Source organism: Brassica napus, chromosome A2, assembly GCF_020379485.1.
Source record: "Brassica napus cultivar Da-Ae chromosome A2, Da-Ae, whole genome shotgun sequence".
NCBI lineage: Eukaryota > Viridiplantae > Streptophyta > Magnoliopsida > Brassicales > Brassicaceae > Brassica > Brassica napus.
The window spans coordinates 15770146-15796198 of NC_063435.1; the positions used below are offsets into that span (position 1 = coordinate 15770146).

General features: G+C 33.5%; 3 protein-coding genes and 1 long non-coding RNA gene across 4 annotated transcripts; 2 read left to right on the forward strand and 2 right to left on the reverse strand.

Annotated features, from left to right (window-relative positions):
* Nucleotides 1–3650: 3650 nt before the first annotated feature.
* On the reverse strand, nt 3651–4085 carry LOC125584323. Its single transcript, XM_048752662.1, has one exon. The coding sequence runs from the start codon at nt 4083–4085 to the stop codon at nt 3651–3653; it is 435 nt and encodes a 144-aa protein (XP_048608619.1).
* A 394-nt stretch (nt 4086–4479) lies between these two features.
* On the forward strand, nt 4480–12133 carry LOC125586864 (protein PHOSPHATE STARVATION RESPONSE 1-like). Its single transcript, XM_048756654.1, has 6 exons — nt 4480–7045; nt 7338–7414; nt 7577–7613; nt 7770–7893; nt 8025–8136; nt 10349–12133. The coding sequence occupies exons 1-6, from the start codon at nt 6931–6933 to the stop codon at nt 10505–10507; spliced, it is 624 nt and encodes a 207-aa protein (XP_048612611.1). The 5' UTR covers nt 4480–6930; the 3' UTR covers nt 10508–12133.
* An 86-nt stretch (nt 12134–12219) lies between these two features.
* LOC125586870 lies at nt 12220–17263 on the forward strand. The gene is made up of 2 exons (XR_007323395.1): nt 12220–16662; nt 16950–17263. It is a non-coding gene; the product is annotated as an uncharacterized LOC125586870 (long non-coding RNA).
* A 2022-nt stretch (nt 17264–19285) lies between these two features.
* LOC106430044 (putative cysteine-rich receptor-like protein kinase 39) lies at nt 19286–21990 on the reverse strand. Its single transcript, XM_013870819.3, has 7 exons — nt 21078–21990; nt 20866–20991; nt 20608–20741; nt 20319–20529; nt 20004–20241; nt 19774–19912; nt 19286–19695 (listed from the first exon to the last, which is right to left on the reverse strand). The coding sequence occupies exons 1-7, from the start codon at nt 21916–21918 to the stop codon at nt 19414–19416; spliced, it is 1971 nt and encodes a 656-aa protein (XP_013726273.2). The 5' UTR covers nt 21919–21990; the 3' UTR covers nt 19286–19413.
* Between the last annotated feature and the right edge of the window lie 4063 nt (nt 21991–26053).

Consider the following 26053-nt stretch of genomic DNA (forward strand, 5'->3'; position numbering starts at 1 on the left):
GCTATCTTCATGTGTATCCATTCACTTTATGCATTAATTTGTCCTTTAGAAATGCAAAGAATTTGCATTTGGATCTGCTCATATCTTCTCGAATTCCTAAGTACCTCCTCATTTTTCCTTCGTTCTTAATTCCAAGTGTATCCTTAATCTGCTATCTGACATTTGCATCGATCCTCCTACTAAAGAGTGAAGAGGATTTCTCAAAGTTGATACATTTCTCTGATGCTTTTCCATATTTTTTAACTACTTTCATCACTTATTCACACTCACGGAGTTCCGCCTTACAGAAAAAAAAGGCTAGCATTAGCAAAGAGAAGGTGGAATACCAAGGGGCATGTGCGTGCAACACACATCCTTTTTTTCCTCCCTTGGTTCTCTACATGATTAACAAAACTAACGAGCGCTTTCGTGCATGAAATAAAGATGAAAGGAGACAAATGATCTCCTTGACGTAGACCTCTCCGGGATAATATTTTCCCTTGGTTGACCATTCATAAGCACTTTGTACTTAATTAAAGTTATACAGTTCATAATCCATCCAATCTATGTATATGAGAATCCCATTTTCCGCATTACTTCTTTAATGAATGACCACTCCATCCTATCACACGCTTTACTCATATTTGTCGTAATGGTTATCCTTTTATTGCGTCCACTAGGTTTAGTTCTCAGGACATGGAACATCTCTTGGACAATCATAATATTGTATGAAATCTATCTTCCAGCAACAAAGGCTGACTGAGTTTCTGAAATTCAGTCTTGTAGAACTTTCTTTAATCCCTGGCATAGGACCTTAGAGATTATCTTTTATCTAACATTGCACAAGCTTATGGTTCAAAACTTAGAGATATCATTCGGCTAAGTTGTCTTCGGGATTATGCAGATATATGTATCATTTAAGCCATTTACCATCAAACCTTCAAAAAAGAATTGATTAAACATATGAGTTAAATCCTCCTTTACAATATCCTAGAATTTCTGATAGAAGAGAGCTGTCATCCCATATGGCTTTGGCGCGTTCTCGAGATGCAAAGCAAAAAGAACTAATTTGACCTCCCATTCAGTGACCGGAACTGTAAGGTCATCATTAATTGAATCAGTTATCGTTGTGGATACCTCTAATAGTGCTTCCTCTATATCTTCTCGGTTAGATGACTCAAATATTTGCCTAAAATAATTAGTAAAAATGGCTACCAGTCCTTCCTCATCCTCTACAACTTTCTTATTTGTATCTAAAAGCTGTGTGATATTATTCCTTGCTCTCCTTTGATTTGTCAATGCATGAAAAAACTGTATTTATGTAGCATTCTCTTAGCAAGAAAACTCAATTTTTTGTACTTCTATTTCCAGAACATCTCTTCTACTTTAAGAGCATCTGATAGTTCCTTTAATGCTTCTGTTATTTTCTCAGTTACAGCATCATCATTTGAGTACATACCTTCCACCTTCTCTTTTCGATCTTCCTCATGCTTTTCTGAGTTTATATTGTGCTCTCTCCTCCATTAACTCAAGGCTTTGCAGCAGCTCAAAATATGCTCCACAATATTTGCATCAGGTGGAAGATCTGGAAATTTTCATCCCTCAAGAATGACTTGCCAAAGTTCCTCATTATCCAGCCACCTTTTGTCCAATTTGAATTTTTATTTATTTATTTCCTTATTAGTTTCGTGAAAATGTCCGCTAGGATTTGATGATGATCCGATCCCCAGAGCCTCATATACTTTACCGCAAAGTGAGAGAATTTCTCATGCCAGTCTTCATTTCCAATAGCTCTGTCTAGGCGACATCTAACAGTTGTTCTTCCTGCTCTCTTTCCTACCCATGATAACATGTTCACCGTAAATGGGAATTTCAACATCCCACAATCGCTTAACATCTGCCTAAAAAGTAAAAGTAAGCTGTCTGAACGTTGTCTTCCTCCTTTATTTTCATTATGGCCAGTGATTTCATTAAAATCTCCTATCATAAACCAAGGTCCATTTTTTGTTGTTGCGAAATGTGTAAGACGTTCTGAAACTTGTTCTCTTCTTTCTAGTACAAGGTGTCCATAAACAAACGTCATATAACTTTTATTCCATCAAAGACTGCCTCAATGTCAATCATTATGTTATTCGGAAATAAAACATTAACATGAAATTCATCCATAGAAAAAAAACTAAACCTCCGCTCAGACCAAGTGGCTCAACGATAAACAAATGATCAAACCTAAGTCAGCATGAATGTTTTGCAACAGCAAGCTCATGTTCTTCTTCTCATAAAGGAACACAAGTCATGGGTGATGCTTCTGACACATCTTTGTAAGGCATCAAACTGTGAGGTTGTTCACAATCCCTCGACAGTTCCAACTGATTGTCCTCATATATGATTTTTGAGAGGGTTTTTGGACCCATCCAAACCATTATCTTTGAGAGAACAGTTGCTTGCTTTACTCGTACCTATGTGTCGATGCCACTGGCTTTTACTTACCTCATATGAAGGAAAATTCGCTGGAGCGATTGGCGTGTTCTTGGTGAGCCTCTACGCAGGAACGCGGCCTTTTTGATCTGCAATATGAAAGGCGCACCAGCACATACACCCAATTGTGTTCCACTTCGGCTTGACGACTGACCTCTAGGTTTGCGACCCACCTTTGAACCAGAACTCTTCGAACTCACAGCATTTATCTCCATCTACTTAAGATCTTCTCCAAGTAAATCATTACCTTCATCATCACATACCATCCTCGAATCATGATCAGCGAACGCAATACTAGAAGATCCAAAAATATCCATATCCTGAAGCGCATTAATCATTTGGTCTTCATTATTAAAATTCTCATGATTCTCTTCCTCCATAGGAGAGAAAGTTATCGCCTTTACAACTTCACGACCACATATCATTACGTTCTCCTCGTTATGAAGATCAATACGAGAAGGAGTAACTATGGTGCTATTCTCCATATCCCACATCGTTGGGTTTCTCCCATAAAGTATCATTAATCCTTAGGGATACATTGCTAGACGAACCCTCTGAAATGAGAAACGGCTTTTGTGGTTTAAACCTACCAGCTTCCTCAGCTCGGTGCTACTTTTCTCGCCATTTTTGATATTTCTTATGCTCATATGGAGCATAAGATCTCTATACCGTGCAGTAAATGTCCTCACCGCACCATACTTGTCTCCATATCGATGTTTTCTCCACCTCCATCCTTATTAGTGAAGCCATGTCTATCATCTCAGACGTACCTATGATGGTCTGTACATTGTGCATTGAACGGAATAGCTTCACTGTGGTTCAGTTGAGAGCTCTGATCATTATATCTCTTGTCATAACGATCGTATCACGTCGCCCATTATGATCCGACAACAATTTCTGAGGAATACTATTATACTGAGGGAGTTGTACACGAGAAAAGAGATCAGTCTTAGCCAGCTGAGATTTTGTCTCTTCTAATTTCTTGGAGCAATATGACTCCTCATGAGTCATCAGACCGCAGTAGTTACAATGCCTGAACAACAATTCATACTTTATCTTGCTTGTCACTTCATCTTCGCTTGTGGATTGTACCTTTCTTGCAAACACAAGAGGCTTTCTTTAATCAACATCTATTAGCAGCCTACCCGCAGATAACTCCATAGTATCAATGTGACCAAGTCTCCCACCAATGTTCTTCACAGTCCATAGATGAAGAGGTATGCCGGTGATCTCCACCCAAAATGGGATGATCCAAGGATAGTCATCATGCACAATGGGTTCCCATCGCACCAAGCCAAACATACAAACGTTATAGTGAAAGGACCTTGCCTTAGAACTTCTTGAATGTCATCCTCTGATGAGAAATTAAACAAAAACTTCCCATTACCAAGATAATTTGCAGTGATACAATCTTCCATTTTCCATTGAGTGGGCATAAATTGTAACAGTTTCTCAACATTCTGATTTTTAGGATTGAGAACTTTTCCAATGAGAGACATACGAAACTTTCGGATTGTATGAGAATCATCTTGTTCCTCCAACATAATAGGCTCATCGTCATCCTCATAAATAATACCTTTCCCTTTTGTATCTTCCATATGAGCAGATCTAACACGGTTTGATGGACCCATACGAGGATAAGGTTTCACAAATCTACGTACGTAAGAGTCTTATGGAAAGATCCAGTAGTTGTATGTTCGACTAAATTAGTGAAGAAAACTCGAGATTGCGGTGTCGTGATGATGAAGACAAGATAACTAGATAGAAACGATGATCTGCTGCAGCCAAAAGGTGAAATCTAACGCCAAAAAACGTTTATATCAGAGGCCGCCATCTTCAATCTCACTTCTGTCGAGCATAGCTAGGTCAGAGAACCTGATTGATAGGGTAGGCCTGATGAAACCTTCGAGGTAGTGATACCTTCGATAGATCAATTAAAACAAGTAGATTCGATGAGAATCAGGAGATCCAGCAAAATCAACCGAAAACGTAACCAGAACAAAATGATGAACTGGTCGTCTACAAGCAACAACAACCGTAATACACCAATGAATGTAATGAACCAATACACCAAGGAGCGTATTGATCTGGAGGAGATCAAAATTTCAAAGAAATTTTGATCTAAAGAATCACCATTCCAGTCGCTGTAGAAAACCCTAGAGCGTTATTATCTTTGATTTTGTATTCTTTTTATTCAGCTTCGTACATTCCGTGAACCTATATACATGCATTACACTATTTTAATACAACGTCATATTGAACGCCGTAGATCGTATGTTTTAAAACATTAATTAATAACAAGATTAGTAACTAGGGTTATTTTCTGAAACCACATCTCTGACCCTCTCTATATATATTGGATGAATTCGTGTTCACGTGGTTAAAAAATTGAAACAATTTTGAATAGTGATCATTGGACACAACGTAGTGGCAATTTTAAACACATCGCTTTGAATCTGCTTTGAATAAGTATATTCCCGAGTTACGATGTTACTCTTTGTCATTTTGGAGAGAATTAGAAGGACCAAGTCGCGTCAGTTACACAAACAATAATATTAAATTGAAATTGTTATTAATTTCTGTTTTCTTGTGTATGAACTTTTGTTGTACCTATATAGCATCTTAATTACCATTTATGATTATTCTTGGTATTGAAATTTCTGTTTTCTTGTACAATATTTCTTTATGTTCTCCCTGTTTTAGTATAAATAATGTTTTCATTAATGCACTTGCGTTTGCGGATGATAATGATTTTTGGTGTTATATAACAATTACAAAAAAACTCTGTAATCTGTTTTATATTGTTCTAAAATTTTCAAAATCAAAAAATAAATTTCGACTAGCAGTTGCGGTTGTGATGGTTGTAGGAAATTAAATACAAATATATTTAGTTTAAAACTATAAATATAAAAATAATAATATTTAGTTAATTGTTTAAAAGTGAGATAATATAAATACTAATATATGTATTATATTTAAATTTATATAAAACTTTGAAACATCATATTTACTATATTTTTAACATTAATATATAGATATATATAAACCCAAAAACAAAATTTAAAATATAATATTAACTTTATGTTTAGTATAGTAATATCATTTTCATATATTATAATTATATAAAATATTAATATTGTTAATTTATTTATAAATCGTTATTGAACGTACTAATTTCTAACCGATGTACTAATCATACAAATCACTTAGTAACATTCAAAACTACAAGCATCCATAAACTCCCGCAACCTATGTGTTTTCACTAGTCATATCCTAAGTCTCTTTCTTTGGCTATTTAGCATAGCTCTTAGAACTATTTTATTATTGTAAATATAAATATAATGGAAATCTAGATAATCCATATATATTACTCTTTTAACTCCGCTGCAGTAATTTTAAACATTTTAGATTTATTGAAAATATTCTAAATTTATATTTCTAACTAGTACATAATAATGATGGAATTTTAATTTTACCACAAATTTAATATCAAATTAATGTTTAAAGATAACCATTTTTCTAAATAACTTATGTTTATGATAATCCTCCTAAATAATTTATATAATATTTAAAAATAACTTACAAAATATTTGAAAAATTGTAGTCAAATTATGGTATTTCAAGCAATTTCTCCATGATATTTAGATATCGTTCTTTATTTAAAACTAACTTTTGTTTTAGTTAAGTAGTAGATCATTTGTCTTAGTTAGCATGTTCGTCATTATGTTTAATGCGAATTTAAACCATTTAGTTTTCTTATATATATTCTTGACGAGAAGATGAATATTGATCAAGTGGAGTCTTCTGACCAACATTTTGTCATGATATCAAAGACAATAAAAATAGTCAAGGAATTGATGCAAAACCCTGAAATACCGTCATTCTTTATTTTTATAAACTTTTGATAATTCACTATATTATATGACTTATTTTGTTTTTTAGAATACTATTTGATTATCTAAATCATTTGGCTCAAAATAATTATATATGCTACATGAGTTTTACGTCATTTAATTAACCTGACTTTCTTTTTGGCTTCTACCATTGTTTAAAAAAATAATAAGAAGTACTGGTTTATGGTTTGAGTGTTTTAGACGAAGTTCTCATACATATTGTCACAAGAAACAAGACTTGAGGTGTCGAGTAATTCTTTCTCTCGGATATACAAAGGAATTCACAGAAACGGAAAATATATTGACGAAAAGCACCGCAACATGACAAATCACAACAACAAATTTAAAATAATTTAATCTCCTTTTTAAGGTCTACATTTCCCGTTTTTCCCCACTAAGAAAAATGAGAAAGTAAAAAATAAGACAGGGGTTACGAAGACAACTAGTCCAACATACAAAATTTGCCTATCTGAAAATAGAGAATTTTCTAGCAGTTGCCTTCGCCCCTTTCTGATTTGCTGCAACCATATTGAATCGACCGAGAGTTTTCGAACAAATTGTAAGCTTATTAGGAAAAGAAACGATGAAGACCCCTATCGTTAGATCATATGTTAGGTCAAAAGTGCCGCGGCTGCGATGGAATTCTGATCTTCACAACTCTTTTGTTCAAGCCGTTGAACAACTAGGTGGAGAACATAGTAAGCAGTTTTCTTTCTCTTCTAAAATTATAGTTACTAATTATCTCAAGAATGAAGAATTTCTCAAATTCTGTCAACAACATTTGTTCTAGTTCTAGTACTTAAAAGAAAAACATTTTTTTAAGTAAAGTTTATCAATCATGGAAATTGTATTCCTTTTGAGGTTATTTCTTTGGCTTCTGGCAGTCAAGACCCTTTTCTATTTCGTTTCACTCAAAATCAAGATATTTACAAATTTATTATCCTGGGTTGTCACATGCGTCTGAATTTCATATTTTTCTGAAAAATGCAGGAGCAACTCCTAAGATGGTTTTACAGTTAATGGATGTAAGAGGACTCACAATATCTCATGTGAAGAGTCATCTCCAGGTCCTAAAATTTGTATACATATAGCTACTTATAGATAACCTACCTATATCATTATACGTGTATTTATGAACAGCATCTTACTTTATAGATTTTTTTTTTTGTAAAACCATAGTTAATAGATTTTAGTTTGGATAACCATATCTCTTAGTTACTCTCCAACAGATGTATAGGAGCATGAAGTTGGAAGAATCCATGCAAGGTAAAAATTACATTTCAATTTAACATTATAGGATGATGTACGTATTGTATGTATTTGTTTAGGACGGTAGGACCGTACATTGATGTTCAACATAATGCTTGCATTTTCAAAAGAAAAAAACATAATGCTTGCATATACACATGCAATATTTGGCAGACGAGATATTAGCAAAGAGAAGTGTTAGAGTGACAGGAGAAGTGACTTGGTGGCAGTTTCAACAGTACCTTCATAATTATCAACGTCTCCGAGGCAATGCCAACCTTTTCCAAAATCAACTAAGGTATCGTCTAGTTATATATTAATTGAAAAGTTTATTAATATACATCTGGGGTTTTTTTTTGTCAACACTTCTTGGTTTAAATGTGAACCACAACTATATATGTATACATTTTTTATATGAATTTATTGTAGGCGAGAAGACGAAATGTATGAAAACATAATAACATTTGGAGAATCAAGTAATGGAATTAAGGACGTACCAAGTGACTATTTTACTTGCACGTCTCTCTATGAGTCTTCAAGGGTAAATTTTCGATGAATTTTCTGTCACTATATATATGGTTTATCGAAAGAAAAGAAATCATTGATATATACTACCAGATTGTTCTTTTAGTCATCACTAGTAAAATTTATCTCACTATACATTTCTTACACTATCATAAATGATATATATTATACACTAACATATACAGTTGAAAAATATATATATAAACTTGAATGATATACATATTTATATATAAGTTCAACATGCCATATATTATTTCCAAGTGTATTGCTCATTATATATGGTTTATCGAAATTTGTCTACCCTGTTTTTATAATTTTGTTTTTTTTATCAATTGTATTTAGTGAATAGTTATTTATTTTTGTTAAATATTTTGTGAGTTGATAACAATATAATGCTTATGCAGCTTGTAAGTCTAGTATAAACATGTAGTTAAAAGTGAAGCGTATATATGAAATTTAATTTCAGTAGATTATTAATTAGAAGCTAAATCCCGCGCGGATGTTTGATTTCATTTCTATATAGTAAAAATCTTATTTCTACATTTTAATAGTAAATATTCTTAACATTAACCATATTTTCAAACAAAATAATGTTATAGTCAACATGTATGGTTTTCTACTTTTTCTTCTACCACCATCTTTGCAGATAACTTCATGATTTTTAAAATCATATATTTGTTTACTCTAACTCAATAAAGTTTTGTAGTATATATTTTGAATTATTTTCACAGACACACACGTATATCACAAAATAAAGTTACACCTTCGGTTTATAAATTTAGATCAAAATCTAAACTATGCAGTTATAACAAAAAATAAAATAGTATAGGGGTGAGTCATAATTATTTCTAATTCCAAAAAGTTTAGCACCCCTGACAAATAAGTGAAATAAATTTTATAAATCCAAAAATATATAAAAATATTTGTAATGATAATTTCTATTAAAATAAATTTGTTCAAGAAAATTATCATGCACTATTATTTTTTATTTCTAGAACCAGGCCGTGACCGTCTGAATATTTTTTTTACTTCAAAACTTTTTTATACTAAATGGTATAATATATTAACAAATTTTATTAAAAAAAATTTTATATAACATTTTAAAACATAATAATTTTATTTATTAGTTTGAATATATTTCTAGAGCTTGTGACCCGTTGGCTTTAAATGTATTAACAAAAATTTTATATTACATTAAAACATAAATTTTTTTTTTACTTTGAATAATTATATTTTTGGGATTTTAATCATCAATTATATCACAGTGTAATACAATATTTTTAACTAATTGGATTTATATATATGAAAACACTATGCCAATAAATTATGAATACTTTATTTTTATTTATATATTATATAAATTGATTATGATGTGTGGTTTTTACTTTATTATTTATTACTAATAAATATTGAAAAATATTTATTATATTAGTACAAAATATTTAGGGAAATCTTTTTTGAATAAAATTTGATTTGAAATATATTATTTAAATTAAGAAAATATTGGAGGATTAAATCTATTGTTTAAATTAGGAAAAGATAAGCATACTTAGATATATGTTCAATAAATATCTCAATGGCATTCTAGTGTAAATAAGTAGTAAAACTAAGGGGATTTCTATTTTGTACTTGTATTTTAATAATATAAATTTTTGTGATTTTAATCGTCAATTAGATCACAGTGTACCATATAAGTAAATACAATATTTTTAAATAATTGGACTTATATATATGAAAACATTATACCAATAATGTATGAATAGTTTATTTTATATTTTTATTTATATATTATATAAATTGATTATGATGTGTGGTTTTTACATTATTATTTATTACTAAAATATTTAAAAAATATTTAATATGTTAATACAAAATAAATAGGGAAATCTACTGAGAAATCTATTTTGGTTAAAATTCGATTAAAAAATCTATTATTTAAATTATGAAAAATATTGGAGAATTAAATCTATTGTTCAAATTAGGAAAAGACAAGCATGCTTAGATATATGTTCAATAAATATCTCAGTGGGATTCTAATGTAAATAAGTAGTACAATTAAGGAGATTTCTATTTGTACTTCTATTTTAATAATATAAATAATGATATTTATAACGATGAAAACATGAAAAGGATTTTGATATCATCTTAACCGGCATGTGTCCATCTCAGCTTGCAAAAACAGAGATGTTAGTTTAGAAATAATTAGTTATATACTTTTGCTTTAACAGGTCCGAGTTAGTAAAAGTAAAGCTGATGATGACAATGGTAAAATTGTTTGTGATATTGGAGATGATGGTAATGTTGTTACTGTGTCAGTAAAATCAACAAAGGCTTCCAAAGGTGAAGAAGAATCGTCCCTTGAGCTCACTCTTGGTCTCAAGCCTTAAAACAGGAATTCGATATATGCAGAAACCGTTAGAATGTATCTTATTAATGCATGTATTTAAAAATATGTTTTTAATAATTTCTGTATACTAGTGAACACCATTGCACGTTGATGTCTTTCTACTGAGATTTTAAACCGACGACTGTATGCCGTTTCTTTGACTAAATCTGTACGTTGTCAATGGTAAACCAATATAAAAATTTTACATCTTTATTTTAGTGATTTCAGTAATTAAACTCTATAATCTATCTATCTTTTTTTTCTTCTTTTTTTGAATTATACAAAAATATTCCGACCTCATAGAAGTGGTCCAGACTAATCATGTGTTTCCACGTGTCGGTCTCATGTATTTGGTGATGCCGAAATGTTAATTCTTTAGTGGTCGGGACTCGAACCTTGGTTGCTTCATCGTATTGGGCTTTAATAACCCTAGGTTTCAGACGTTACCATGGAAAGATGTACGATAAAATCAATTCGAAGGAGTGGAGAGAGTGGTTTAGTAGTTGTTATCGCGATCATTATATGAGACTCTTGAATGCTAAAGAAAAACGTTACTTTCAATCGTCCGTGTGATTTTTTTTTCCTGCTAGACAACATTAGGTCTAGAAAGAATGGCCAGATTATTTATATGGGCTTTAGGCATACAGACCCTATAAAACCAGGTTAGTAAAAGGTCGTAAAGAAGTAAACGAAAGTTTCGTCTTTTCTTCAGATATATAGAATTGGATAGGTGTCCTCTTTTGCTCATATTTCGTGAAGATGTGGCAGCATAAGAGAAGAGAATTTTCTCTTTTATATATAACTACTAGTGGTATTTCGGTGCTACGCGCTGAGTTCGTATATTTTATTCTGAAATAAATTTACAATTCATCTTATGGTTTTAGTGAAGAAAATATGTTTAAAAATATATAAATGAAAATATGTTAAAAGAGAATGATATTTTTCCGATCCATTTGATAATGATTAGTGACTGTAATGTATTGCTTTGTTTTGAAGTTGCTTGGTGTAAAATAGAATAGCATAAGTGGTTGTGATTAATCGATTCAATAAAAGTATAATAAAAAGTAAATAATCGTAACAAAGTTAATTTAGTTAGAATTTAAACATAAAATAAAGTTGATGTTTTGTTTAAAGAACATACTTATAATGTTAAAGTACTATGTGAACAGTATATAGAAAACTAATCTGAATTTAAACGTGTGTAACCTGTTAACTATTAAATTGAGTTAATGCTTTGACGACTCCAATTTTTTTAAACATATGCATTTGTGGTTGTGGAACTCAGTCTGGCCGTGAAACCTTAAAATATATTCACAATATGACACCATATAATGAAAGAGTTATTAATATTTTATAGGTGAGAAAAAATCTTCCTTTTTCTTTTGTAACTGCGTGAGAAAATTTTGTTCTGGCAAAGGCAAATTTACCAAATGAGGAAAAACAATTAAATATATTGTTTTCAAAAAATGTTTTGACCAATCTCATCATTTGTTTATATTTTTTTTTCTTTTTTTACTAACATTGTTTATATATTATGCTATTTTATATATTTTGGAGAATTATTAAAGTCTGAAGAATGCACCGTTACCACTCACCAATGTATTTTTATTCTTTATCAATAGTTTTTGATATATAGGTACGACATTACATTGGTACATGTTTCACAAAAATATATAACTTGGAAAGCATGCAAGTTCATATAAGTGCAAATGTGTTAAAATAAAACGAAGCCTTGTTATAATAAAACTTGCAGAAATAGTTCAAACAGCCACAACGACATTAATGTAACAATAAAATAGAGAGTTTTGTTTTTTTTTTTTGTCACAAAGAGAGTTTTGTTTAGTAAGTATAGTAAGTGGGGATATTGCTTCGGCAACTATAGCTATGCCATGCGGGACTTCTTTTTCGATTCTCATGTGGGTCAAGTATGGGAATTGGGAATGGTAGATGCAGAGCGAACTAATCCTGCAACAATAGATGAGGATGGCTGATGGTTGGCAGTTGTAGTTTCACCACCTTCTGCTCGCACACCACTTGCTACCTCTGCCAAAGTGTTATCAGCACCAAGAAAGCCATTAGATGCTACCAGTTTCTCCATAGGCACATCATCACTAGGTTCCTGACCATCTTCCTGGTGATATCAAAGTGATTAAGATGAATATATAATTCAAAGAAATGTAGAAAAAATCTCAGTATTAGGTACCAACATGTATAACAAAGTCTGGGAATGGTGGATGCTGATTCTCACTGATGATACGGGGTATGGTGAAGGTCTAGTGCTTGGATGTGAAATTGAACTTGACTAACTTGAGCTGAAATATGCAAGTTTTTTCCACAATATCAGAGATAATCTGGGGGATCTCGTTGTATACATGAGCATTCACACCTGTACCTTGAACTCAGTGATGGATGAAAACATAATTTAATAATTGATATAACATAAATATTAAGGTGGGTTTCATTGCTATACTCAGATGTAAGAGAATTAATTAAAATTAAATGCTTGAAAGAGGGAACCTATACCAAAATCTGAGCAGCTTCAAATGCTTGAATGCTTGTTAACTTTACAATTTCCATATCAAAGGCCACAAACACAGCATCATCCTTCAGGTCTGATACAGACAGCTCCACGCGGTGCCTGTAGTGAGTGAATAGACACAAAGTGTATTGTAGAGTGAGGAAAATTTGGAAGGTAGCTATAATATCATGGATAGCAGAGCTTAAGTATTGTTACCTGAGGGCAGTCACAAAGTTGGTTTTATCACAGAAAAGGCATGTGAAAGAAGAAATCTCTCACTGTAGCTTTGTTGAACATTTCGAGCTTCCAATATAACACCATCCTTTATCTGTCTGAGTACCATTAACTTTGGCGGTACACAGAATAATCTGTTATAAGTCAGAGACAATTACAATTAGAAGTGATAAATGCGAGAGTAACATGAGAGTGTTGTAAATTTGACCTGAGGCTCAGATGTGATAACATATTTGTTTAGCTCAGGTATGGTGAGTGGTTCTATTTTCTGGGCGTGAAGCAACTTTGATGAAGAGGGTGTCTGGTTAGAGCCATCCCCAATCAATCTAAAGAGTTTTAATGTGGTAGCTTAGTTAAAGTGAGGCAAAATCATATGGTAAGATATTTAATGAACTAACCACTATGTAATCTGTTATTAAAATTAGAGATACTTACTTTTCATAGTTTTCTTTTCCGGCAGCTGCTCAGTGTCAAAGTAGAGATGGTTTCCAGATGTCCTGTTGAGGAATAACAGGCTTCATACTAGGGTGTTTGATTATTAAAAAAAAGGTTAATATGAGAACACAATATATACAATGCAGTCGAGAACATGTAGGGATTAATGCATGAGAGATTATAAATATTCAGATTTCTCACCTCCTACAAGCTTAGGGTTTATGCTAGTAACCAACACAACTTTTGGCTCAGAGCCGTAGCTGTCCAATTTGCTATGAAATGCGAAAGCTAAACCGTCAAACAGGCTAACACATACATTCACGTCCCTGTGTAGATTCAATGTTAATAATATTCATAAAATCTAAGTTCAGATATACAGTCAAAAACGATTAAATCTACAATTGAATTCCATGTACACAAAGTACCTTATGTAGCGTAAGCATGACACACTATGAACCGTGTGTTCCATCATTGATGATAGCAATTAACTCACCAAGTATATCTTGCAAGCAATGTTTTTAAATCCGACCCGGACACTGAACCGGACGACTTACCGGATTGCTGGGTTACTGGGTCGACCGCGGATGAACCGCGGGTTAATAAATAAATTAATTTTATTATATAATAATATATCAGCTATGTAAAATAAAAAAATAGAAACTAAAGTTTAAATTTTCTAAATGTTTTTTAAAACATAAAATAATAGTTTGGATATGTATATATTTTATGTTTAAAAACTTTTAGAAAATACTTAACTTTTATTTTTATATTTTTATTTTTATTTGACATACAAAATATCAAAAAGTAGTTTAGACTATTTAAAATTTTTTCCAACAAAGTAAGATTTACGACATCTAAAAAATCAAGACATAAAATTTATAAATATTTAAATGTCTAATTGAATAATAAATTAAACTTCAAATACAAAATAAACCAAAAATAAAAGATCATTGTAATAAAATGTCAATAACGGAAATAAACTAACACCAAATCACATCAACTAATTTTAGTTATCTCTACCATCGTTCACTTCATTTTCTTCAGGTGGCATAGTGAAACTGAAATCTTCATCAAAATCTAAAAATCACAAATATAAAACTGAAAAAGAAAAACTTAACTTTTTTTTGCCAGCACCTAACTTCTTAATTGTAAACTTAGAATATAAAACATAATCTAAAAACTTAATCAAAACTTAAAAAAATGAAGTAAAAGTTATTTATTGGTTCGACCGGTGGTTCAACCGTTATCAGGTTCCGGGTTTTACTGGATTTTTACGGGTATTTACGGGTTTTTAAATATTGGGTTTTTCATAAAATCCAAACCGGATTTTTTCTTGGTTACCGGGTTTACCGGTTCAACCGCGGGTCCGGGTCGGGTTTCAAAACACTGCTTGCAAGTTTACTAGTCCAATGGGGTGAATAATACGGTTACAACTTGTTGAGCAGTCAGATATAGAAGATCCAAAGCATACATGGTAGTTGTTTATTGGTATTTGCCAGTGCCAATAGATCGTTGTAGCTGTGGAATCTTCACCATATTGGACTTTTTATCCTCAAGTTAATCACCACCCGGCCATAAGTCCTTGTTATCTATCTATCTATATCTATTATAATAAAGTAGGATTGTCTATCTCCTCCTGCGTCCACGTCATCAAGGAAGAAGGAGCATTTTTGGACATGTGTCCTCTCTCTTTTACGTGATCTTTGTAATTGTTATTTTAACTTTTTGGGCTACTAATGTTTTTTTCGTTTATGGGCTCTTCATAGATGGCCCATCTCTTTCTAGGGTTTTTGCTTGCTGCGACCAGGACTCGGCTCCTTCTCCAAATCTCTTCGTCTTCTAGAAACTCAGACCATCACCTCTGTAACGTCATCCGTTTGTGGCTTCGATCTCATCATTTACTGCTTACCCATTACTCATTCCACTCTCTCTAAATTAAACATCGTCATTATCATCAAAAGAGGCCGCCTGAGACTCTTCACTATAAAATGGTACCTTCTCAGAGATGAATAGCCACAGTTGTACGAGATCTCTGCTTACGCGTTTAGTGACGTTACACAGAGCGATAACAAATTTCGGCTCTCTGATGCCGGAATTACAATGGAAAGATGTCTGGCTGCACCACCATGGACCGTCGTATGATATCCAAGCTTGACAGTACTTCTTGCTCTATCTTGAAGATCTCTTGTAAGTCTTTCTACATTTAATCTGCATAATTCTGCTTTCTCCGGGATTTGAAACTCAGATCTCATGATGTAGAATTATTAATTAACCCTTAGTCAAACCACTGGATCAAGGGAGCTTCATCTCATAGCTATCTCATTAAAAAGATGTTTAGTGAGTTATAGATAATACACAAATAAGGAAATCTAGATAAGATTAAGAAATTTGGATAAGTTTTTTGTTATCATATTACATTACATGTAGAATAAGAAAATAGTTTATATATAAATAGTTAATATAATTGTTCTATAAGAAAACCATAAAGAGTTTTAGTTTTGACTGAGTTTCTAAAATGATCAGAAAATTGTTCTTATAATTTTGGGAAATTACTCAAAATGACTCAAATTATATATGTAATGACTAGAATAACTCTTATAATTTTGTATCTACTAGAATAACTCATAAGGGAAACAAAAATACCAAAAAACCAGTCTAAGCTGCCATTATATTTTATTAATAGGAATAAATTTTAATTGTGTAAAAGCAAAAAAAAAAAATAGAAGGTCGACTTCTCTTTCTCTTTCGCAGCCGCATGGGACGACACCAAAGGAGATTTTTTCTCCGACACTTCCATCTCCGATCTCCGACACCTCTTTCTCCATCACCACCTTCGAAGGTCACGGCCGTATATCAATTTCTAACACCCCAACCCCATCTCGTCTTCCTGTTTGTTGTCGTCGACAAACCCTAACCCCACACCACCGATTTAAGTCACCACCGCATTCAACTCCCAGAAACTTGAATCCGTAAGTCATAAATCCATCCTAATCATGTTTGATGTTCCTTGTTGTTAACATCATTTGATTGATTGCATTTTTAATTTTGAAAACCCTATTTCACAAATCCCCTTTTCCTCTGAAGTTGAAATCCAAAAACTGTTTATTTGTAAAATAGACTAAGCATTGAATTCATAGATTAGCAATACGGTATTGGGTTTCTTGTTTACTGAAAAACCTTTGTTTCTATATAAGACAACAATGACTATTGACACTTTGTACTGACTGTAGCCGATTGTGTTAATTGTTTATTGCAGATACGGTATTGGATTATGAGGCCAAGGTTAAGACACATAGGATCAAATTCTCAATTTTTCTCGTGTGGGTGAAACTGACTCAAGACAAGACAAGAGAAAGAGACTGAAACATGCTCAAGACGGGAAATGATCAAGAGTGTGCTGAGATGGGGATTGACTGATCTGAGTTTTTTTCTCTATTGTAGTTGTGGGGCTTGTAACACTTAGCATCTTGGAATGAACGAAAGAAATTAGATACCTTGTTGTTCCCTAAAAGTTTATTGGCATTGTAAAGAGTTTAAATTGTTGATGTCATCCACATCCTCTTTTGAGCACACAGTGGGGTAGTAATAGATCACATCTTCATTTCCTTTTTACACTAACAAAGAAAACAAATGCAAGGTTTTTGGCTGAGCTGCGATGCATTGTGATTTCCATCATTGTGAGTGGAAGGGATAATACGAAAAAGAAAAATTGTTCATTCTTTGTAGTTTTTAACTTGGAATAAAGAAGGCTGATGCTTTTAATCTCTCACCACTTGTAATAATAATTTCGTATGTAAGAATGGATGAGGATCCATTGAATATGTTTTTTTATATTGTTTGTGATCCATGTTTCTCCAAGCAAAAAGATTGCAACAAGTGATTAAACCACCATGAAAAATAACAACTTGATAAGGAAGAAAAAAGATGAAAGAAAAGAAGACAAGTACCAAAATTTACCTAATTCTGGATCTTAATTATCCTAAAAATAAACCAGATTCAAAATTAATATAAAACAGGTCAAAATTCAACATTAAATTAAGTTCGGTTTACACAAACCCAAACTTTCGTCAATAAATCTACTACAACATAAATTAAAAAGTCTTTCACCACATAAACAAAAAGTCTACCAACAATTTTAAATCGAATATAAAACTCTGCCGTAAGATAATAAGTCTAACATAAAAAATAAGTCTGTACATAAGAAAATAAATTGACCACAAAGTCTATTTTCTATTCAAATCGGACAAATAACTCTGCCGTAGAAACAAATCTAACGTTTCTAAGAAAGTCTGACACCACTTTAACAATAGATTTATTTTTCTATACAGAGTTTATAAACAGACTTATTATTCGATAGATTTATTTTTTTGAAAATACATCTGCCAACGATCAAATGTTAAGGGTACTTTGGTAATGTTTTTTTTGTTATAACTATGGACAAGGGCAATTTCGACCAGAAAAATATTCTAATAATTTTCATCTTTTTTACAGAATTTTAGACTATTGAACTAGATTCTAGGACCAAGTTGGGAGTGGGGTGAAACCCACCTCCAATAACCACTTTACTGTCGATTATATCTGATTCACAACAAGAGCACAATTCTTTGTTTTTCGTTTGGAATGTTTTCCAAGCAACATTACATGGTCTGCGGAGAAGACAACTCAAGAAGGCATGGAGAAATCCCAACTCCTCCATTACACATAATCATGATAAGCAAGTCAGAAACAGAGCATTGTCCATTAGAGGAATGAAGAATGAGAACTAAGAGACTTGCCTCTCCGGATAATTCTCCGCTCATAGCTAATCAGCCGCAACACCATTTAGAAATTTCATTTTAGTCATCAGATAATGAAATAAGAAGTCCCACTCGCTGAAGATGATGATTTTGAGTATGAATAAAATTTATATTAGTTTCAAAATAAAATTTTTTTAAGCTATGAATATTATGGTATATATGGAAAGGTCGGAATAATAAAGTGTTTAGTAATCTGGATATTGATCCAAAGGAAACACTTAAATTAGCAGAATTGGAATCAACACTTTGGGCTGAAGCACATGTACTCACTGATCAGAAGAGAGAGCATCAGGTACAGACCAACCATATTAACAACTTCAGGACAATGGTGTTTTATAGATGGTTCATGGAAAGATAAGGAACTATTTTCGGGACAAGGCTAGTATAGTACCTTACCGGGCTTTGATGGTTTATTAGGAGCAATGAATGTAAATGCATGTCTTTCACCTCTTCATTCGGAGGTGGAAGCTTTGATTTGAGCAAATGAATGTATGAAGAATTTAAGACAGTTTCATGTTACGTTTGCAACAAATTGTTCTCAATTGGTGAAGATAGTTTCGGAATCAGAAGAATGGCCAGTATTTGAAAGTTATCTGGAAGATATCAAGCTTTTACGAAGAAGTTTCTTCAACTCAGACATCGTTCATGTACTTCGGACGGAGAACCTACATGCGGATAGCTTTGCACGCAGTGATAGGAAACAACCGTCTTTCGTCGTTCACATGGATGCGGAATTACCGATTTGGTTTCCATAGTCAATCTGAATCTGTGAATGTCTTGTTGTCAAAAAAACAAAAGCTATGAAATGATAGTCCGTCGACACATCTCATAAATGAGGAAACAAAAGGGAGGCAATATCCGTTTTCAGGTGACATATACAGTATATATATCTTGAAACAACTTTTTGATTCACTATTTTATAACTCAACGAGAACTCAACTCCGTGAAGACATTGCTCATTGACATTGTACCGTCTTCAGATTGACATTGACTTCCCGTCATAGCAGGAGCTTTAGGTAAAGGAATGATCATTGTTTCACTGCCAAACCAAAGTATTACCGAGCTCATAGTTGGTCTCTTTGCTGCATTCTCTTGAACGCACAATAAACCAATCTGGATCAACTTAATGATCTCGTTTCTCGGTTCATCCATCAGTAAAGGATCAATTATAATCTCAGGCTTTCCTTCAACCCATCTCTTCCATGCCTGCACCAAAAAATATTTGTTTTACATACTGTACATAAAGGCTTGAAGATAACAGAAAAATGGAAGAAGAAAGCTTACAAAAGCTGCAAGTCCTTCTCCTTCAAAGCTATTGTTTCTTTCCCCACTTATCATCTCTAGAAGCATAACACCGAAGCTATATACATCAGACTTAGCTGAGATTTGCCCGTGATTCAGGTATTCAGGAGCCATATATCCACTACATATATGCAAATTAATTCATGAATATTTAATCCAAAATTGTCTAAATATCCATATATTTATATGTGTGCTGATTGATATGCTCTTACCGGGTTCCAGCTATTCGTCTTGTTTCAGCACGAGTCTCATCAGCATCGAACAACCTCGCGGTCCCAAAGTCTGCAACTTTAGGGTTCATCTCTGTATCTAACAGGATGTTGCTTGCTTTCAAGTCTCGGTGAATAATCGTCAGCTGAGAATCTTCATGAAGATAAAGAAGACCTCGAGCAATGCCTTCTATAATTCGGAATCTCACATCCCATGTAAGAAGTGAACGTCTCTCTTCATCTGCACAGTTTAAAGAAACATTTTTTATAAAAGTTTCTAAGACTAAACAAAATGGCAGCTTTCTTTCGAATTCTCACCAAAGATAAAGTGGTCAAGACTTGAATTATGGACAAGCTCGTAGATAAGAATTTCTTCATCTCCTTCACTACAGAACCCCAGAAGCTTAACCAGATTCCTATGTTGGAGTCTTGTCAAAAGTGAAACCTCATTCTTAAACTCTGTATCTCCTTGTCCTGAACCTTTAGTTAATCTCTTCACCGCTATCTCTTGCCCGTTTGGTAATATCCCCTGAAACCGGTTTTCAAAATTTATTACCTATACAATATTAAGATCAATCATTCATTATTACAAAAATGTTATTTATACCTTATGTACAGTACCAAATCCACCTTGGCCAAGCTTATTTTCAGACGAGAAGTCATCGGTGGCTGTCATGATCATATTTAGATTAAACCGTAGCATAAATTGACCATCAGCCTCAGAGTACTCTGCACTGCCAACTAAAAGAAAAAAACAACAATAAGTCTTTCTCTCTTGTCTCAGTATTATAAAAATTTATTGGTCCACTATTGTTTATAAATAAAAATCTAATCACAAAGAACTTATGAATCAAGGTACACTTACTATTATATCCGTTGTTTGATCTTCTCCTCCCAGCAAAGAACTTTATGAGACCGATAAATACCAGAATATTGATCAAAGTAAGAACCACAAATATCGCTATGATAACCCAAGACCTTGTGCTTCTTCCTGAAAATTACAAACTCTTTTTAGTCTGTAAACTTACATATCATACTTTTACAAATTTTAGCAGTGCTTGAACTTATTTGAAATACCTTTCTTGTCGGTTGCAGAGCTCTCCTTTTCCTGAGCCGGAGGTCTTGGAGGCGCAGGAACTCTAGTAACATTACCAAAAGCGCCATGGAATGTATAAAAATCCCACCTGAAAAAACAGCTCGGACGATTGACCTCGCCTCCTTGTCTTCCCCAAAACTGGTTTTTATATAACGTCACGCATTCTCTTAAACATGTCTTGCAATCTTTAGAAGTTATGTCCGGTGTACACTGCATCAGCATGTACACATTCGGAAATTCGGTAAACTCGGCTTTTACGGCACCAAAGTACTTTATTACCGAGGAAGTTTCAGCATCTGTGGCAGCCTCGACAGTCCCGTTAACCATTCCATCCCACTCTTGTTCGAAAATGGTCATGTTGTTAGATGCTTCGATACTAAGTGGACTTGGGTATATAATAGCGGGTCTAAGCTCGAGTTTTCCGAAAGTTGAGGAGTTTGAGGTACGTACAAGACAAGAAACATTGTCTTCAACGTCTTTGTCCCACGTGAACGAATCCATGCGGTTCAGACAGTTAGTTTGTATACCCCGAGTCGCGCTTTGGACGCAGTTGGAACAAGCTTGTTGGTCATAGCCTCTTTGGCAGAGGACAAGAGCGTAAACTCTGTTGGGACTGTTGCCGAGTGAAGCGTTGTAGAATCCACCGTTAGCAATGACTTTATCAGCAAGGGTAGAGAATATATCGTCCCGGTTCTGAAGGAAGGTGCTGTTTGCATTGAAAAAGCTTCCGGCACACCCGACGGCGCTAACGACTTGGAGGTTTTGAAGGACAAGAAGAAGAACAGACAATAACAAGATCATCAACGCACAGCATTTCCCCATTTTTTTTAGTAATTACATCAACTTTTATTTTTCTTGTATTTTCGTGATTGCCAGGAAGTTATCGATTATTAGAGCCCCGATATATTTATATAGATGACATGAGAAAACGTGTAATGCTCGACTTCCTAAGAGCATCACCAACCAACTTGTGAGTTTATTAAAGTGAGTTTCTAATCTTTTAAATAACAATATTTAACATAGTACATTAAATAATTTTTAAATTAACTATTTAGTAAAGGACATATGACACTGGACTTTTTATGAGTCAAATATAAATAGTTGTGTATTTTTTAATTATTATTAATATTTTTGTCCTAGTCAAGAAAATGTTCATCATTGGTGGTCCTTGGCGGCTTTAACAAATATGATTTTGTATGGTTTGTAGGGTCAGTTGCAAGCCTGCAATCATCTAATGGGTCAATAATATACATATGGATATGAATTGCAGTTAGAAACATTACTACGCAATTCTGATCCTATGTTAATTATCTTCTTAATCAATTAGCTTCTTGTTTCATGTTCAGTAACGTTCATGATTAGACCAAAACTAAGTTTGTTTATTATTAATATGCAACTGTAGTATAGGTACCGTTGTCATTGTGTAATAGAAGGCAAACTTCCTCACAGTGGATGAATCCCTTAATTTATAATCATGTCCGCGAGGTGAATCGTCATAATTTAACTATAGAAATTGATGCAGCGGCGTGGATTGTATTTCTTTTTCAGCTTTGGCTTTAGTTTTCCTTTATTATTCTTGTTTTAGATAAAGTTGAAGGTTAGGATCAAGACTTTTGGATAGAATATTAGGTCATAATCTTTAATGACTTAGGATTTTTCCTATGCCTATATATATAGTGATCTTTAAATTTTGTAAAGAGACAAATTATTATTGATTTTATAAAATGAAACTTTGCTTTCATATATTGTTTACGGCTAGATCATAGGTAGGTGATCTCAACGTATTGAATTTCATAGGTTCTTTTGGGCATTCTTAGACTAAAAATTTGTTCCTACAACTATCGGTTACTCTATCAGTTGGTATCAAAATCAGTCCATTTGATTTCTCAATCAAACAATCGATCATGAGACCACACAAGACAATGACAAACAAACAGCAGGAAGAAGTTTGTCGGATGTTTGAAGCGTTTACAACAGGTATGCAAGCAGCGTTACAAGCCGCGGTTAAAAACATCCTTACAACGGTGCTTCAACAGCAACAAGAGTGCGACCAACGGGATGCCCCTGCTGTGAATCAACGCCAATCACCCTCAGCAACACAACGATCAACATATTGAATCAAACAACAAGGAGATACTGGACAACGTGTTCGCAGATCAAGGCATTGAGCAACATTGACATCGTGGTGTTCACTAAAACGATTGTTACCATGCTCAGGGCGAAGAGATCGACAACCGTTTCAACCCTCCAAATTGTTGGGAATCTAGTTTCCACTCGGATATTCCCGAATTGCATGGTACATTAAGCCTGGAAGACTTTACCGATTGGCTAAATACGGTCGAAGAGATTCTCATGTTCTGACAAGTTCCCGATGACATGCAAGTCCCTCTTGTCGCAACACGCTTCAAAGGACGAGCTATGGGTTGGCGGCAACAACTCAAATAATCACGCAGACAGCATAACAAGCCGCGTATCAACTCGTGGGCTTGTTTAACAAAGCACATGCGTCGAGCATTCCTCCCATACAACTACGAACATACCCTTTACAAAAAAAATCAAAATTTACAACAAGGTACACAAGATGTTGAGGAATACACAACAGAGTTTCTACATGACTTCTAGGATGACGTTAGGTGAGACCGAGAAGCAACTGATCTCACGATTTATCGGGGGGGGGGGGTGTTACACTCTCAGTTACTAGTCGCACTAGAACAGTTCATTCCCACTTCGGAGTCAGAAGCATACCAACGTGCGGTCTCCTTAGATCTCCAACTATAACCGTCTTGGACATCTTCCTCTCGTTCTCGTTTTCAACCTTCAGCAACGACAATTAATTCAACGCAACAAACGGACAGCACTACTCAACGTGCGATCCTCGCAAAAACATGAACCATTAGCGACACAATAGCTTCATCACGACCAGCACGTATGAATGTTCTACATTGCTTCTCTTGTAGTGAATGTGGTCACATACAAACTGTGTGTCCTAAACTAACTTGTGTACCTAGACAACTTACCAGGAAGTCTTCTCAGGTATTTTCGAGAATTTTTTTTAACAAAGAAAAGTTGGAAGACTTCCAGAGAAATCTCTTAAAACACACATAAAGTCAATTGCAAAACTAACCTCTATATTGACCAGAAGACTTCCATATAAGTCTTCTACGACCATAAGACTTACACAGAAGTCTTCTGGCGAACAGATCTTGAAAAAAAAAGAGTAAAAGACCTATTTACCCACCAGAAGTATCGTATAGTAACAAATCCACACAATCTTTCATGCTTGTCTTAATTACACACATTTTATGTATATGAACTTATTTACCCTTATTTTCAATGATCGAAACCCAAATCTACAAAATGTTTTAGATGAGAACTAAAACCGACACTGAGCCGGTTTAGAAAGGTTTACTATTTCTCAATTTGAGTTTTAACCTGTTTTTTTAACCAATTAGTATTAGACCAGTTAATACACTTTTAAACCTAGTTTTAAATTAAATTAACTCAATTTAATCAGATTAAATTTCAAAAATACCAAACCATAATTAAAAATGTCTTCCGTAACCCGACCCGATCTCCATCTTCTTCACCGACCATATCAATATGAAAATAAAAAACTAATATGTCAACTCCAGTCCTTAATTAAATCTGTCTTCTGAAACGTCTTGGTTGGGTGAAACAGAGGATTTGACATGGAGTCCATTTTTCCGATGAGCACTGGTTATGATCAATCGCTACATAAACAGAAGAAGAAACAACCGTCACCACCACCGTCTCAATCGTCGGTTCAGTTACGGAAATTAGAGAAGAAACAACATATATACTCCACCAACATCATTCAACCTCTAAGAGAACTCCGGATTAGCGCCGCTGCAGATACATAGCATCCCCACCTCCTCGCAGCAGAGGTATAGCCGTACGCTTGTGAAAAAGGCTCTGCAACATTCAAATTGCTGATTTTTTTATATAATTTTCCTCCTGTTTGGTTAATTAATTTCATGTATACAATTTCATTTAATAAAGGTGGTTGTTAAAAAATGGCGATGATGAGAGGAAGAAGAACATGAAATTGGGTCATTTATGAATTGAATTTTAGTTTGGTTTGGTTTGGTTTGGTTTTATTCGGATTTGGTTCTCTTTGGATTTGGGTTATTAATTTAGTTTGGTATTCAGTTATGATGTAAACCAAGAAAACCAACGGTTATGTGGATTTGGGTTTTGATCTTTGAAAATGGGGGTAAATAAGTTTATATACTTAAAATGTGTGCAATTAGGACGAACATGAAAGATAGTGTGGATTGGTTACTATATGATGCTTCTGGTGGAGAAATAGGTCATTAAGTCATTTCCCAAAAAAAGAAATCAACTTCGTACTTTCAACAAATTAGATTACTTGATTAGCTTTTCCTATCACACATAACTTCACCACGAAACAGACCCGCTTGTTAATGACCAAGAATCATGAGTTTGAACCTTACAAAGTTTAGGATCATAATCTTGAGTTTTTTTTGATGAATATAGAGAGAAAGTGAAAGAGATGTAGTTTCAAATTGCACTTGGATGCATTAAGAGCTTCAAATTGGTTGTTCATGGTGGATTGGTGGCAATTAAAATATTGTAAATACCTGATGAAGACGATGATGTTAGAGTAAAACACTCATTTCAAAAAAAAAAAAAGTAATGGTATTTTCGTAAATAATCCAAAATTCTGGAGTAAAATTAGCAAATGAAAGTTCCAAAAAAATCATGGGTTAGTTTTGTGTTTGACTTTTTGTTTTGAGTCATATTTGAAAAAAGCCCATTTACATATGATAATTTATATACATATGATAATTTATATTATGGTATTTTATCTCTTAATTATAGTATCATGTGTATACTATATTTTAAAAAAGAAAAAACATAAACAGTATTTAGAACAATTTAATCATGAAAATATATGTATAAAAATGAAATATAT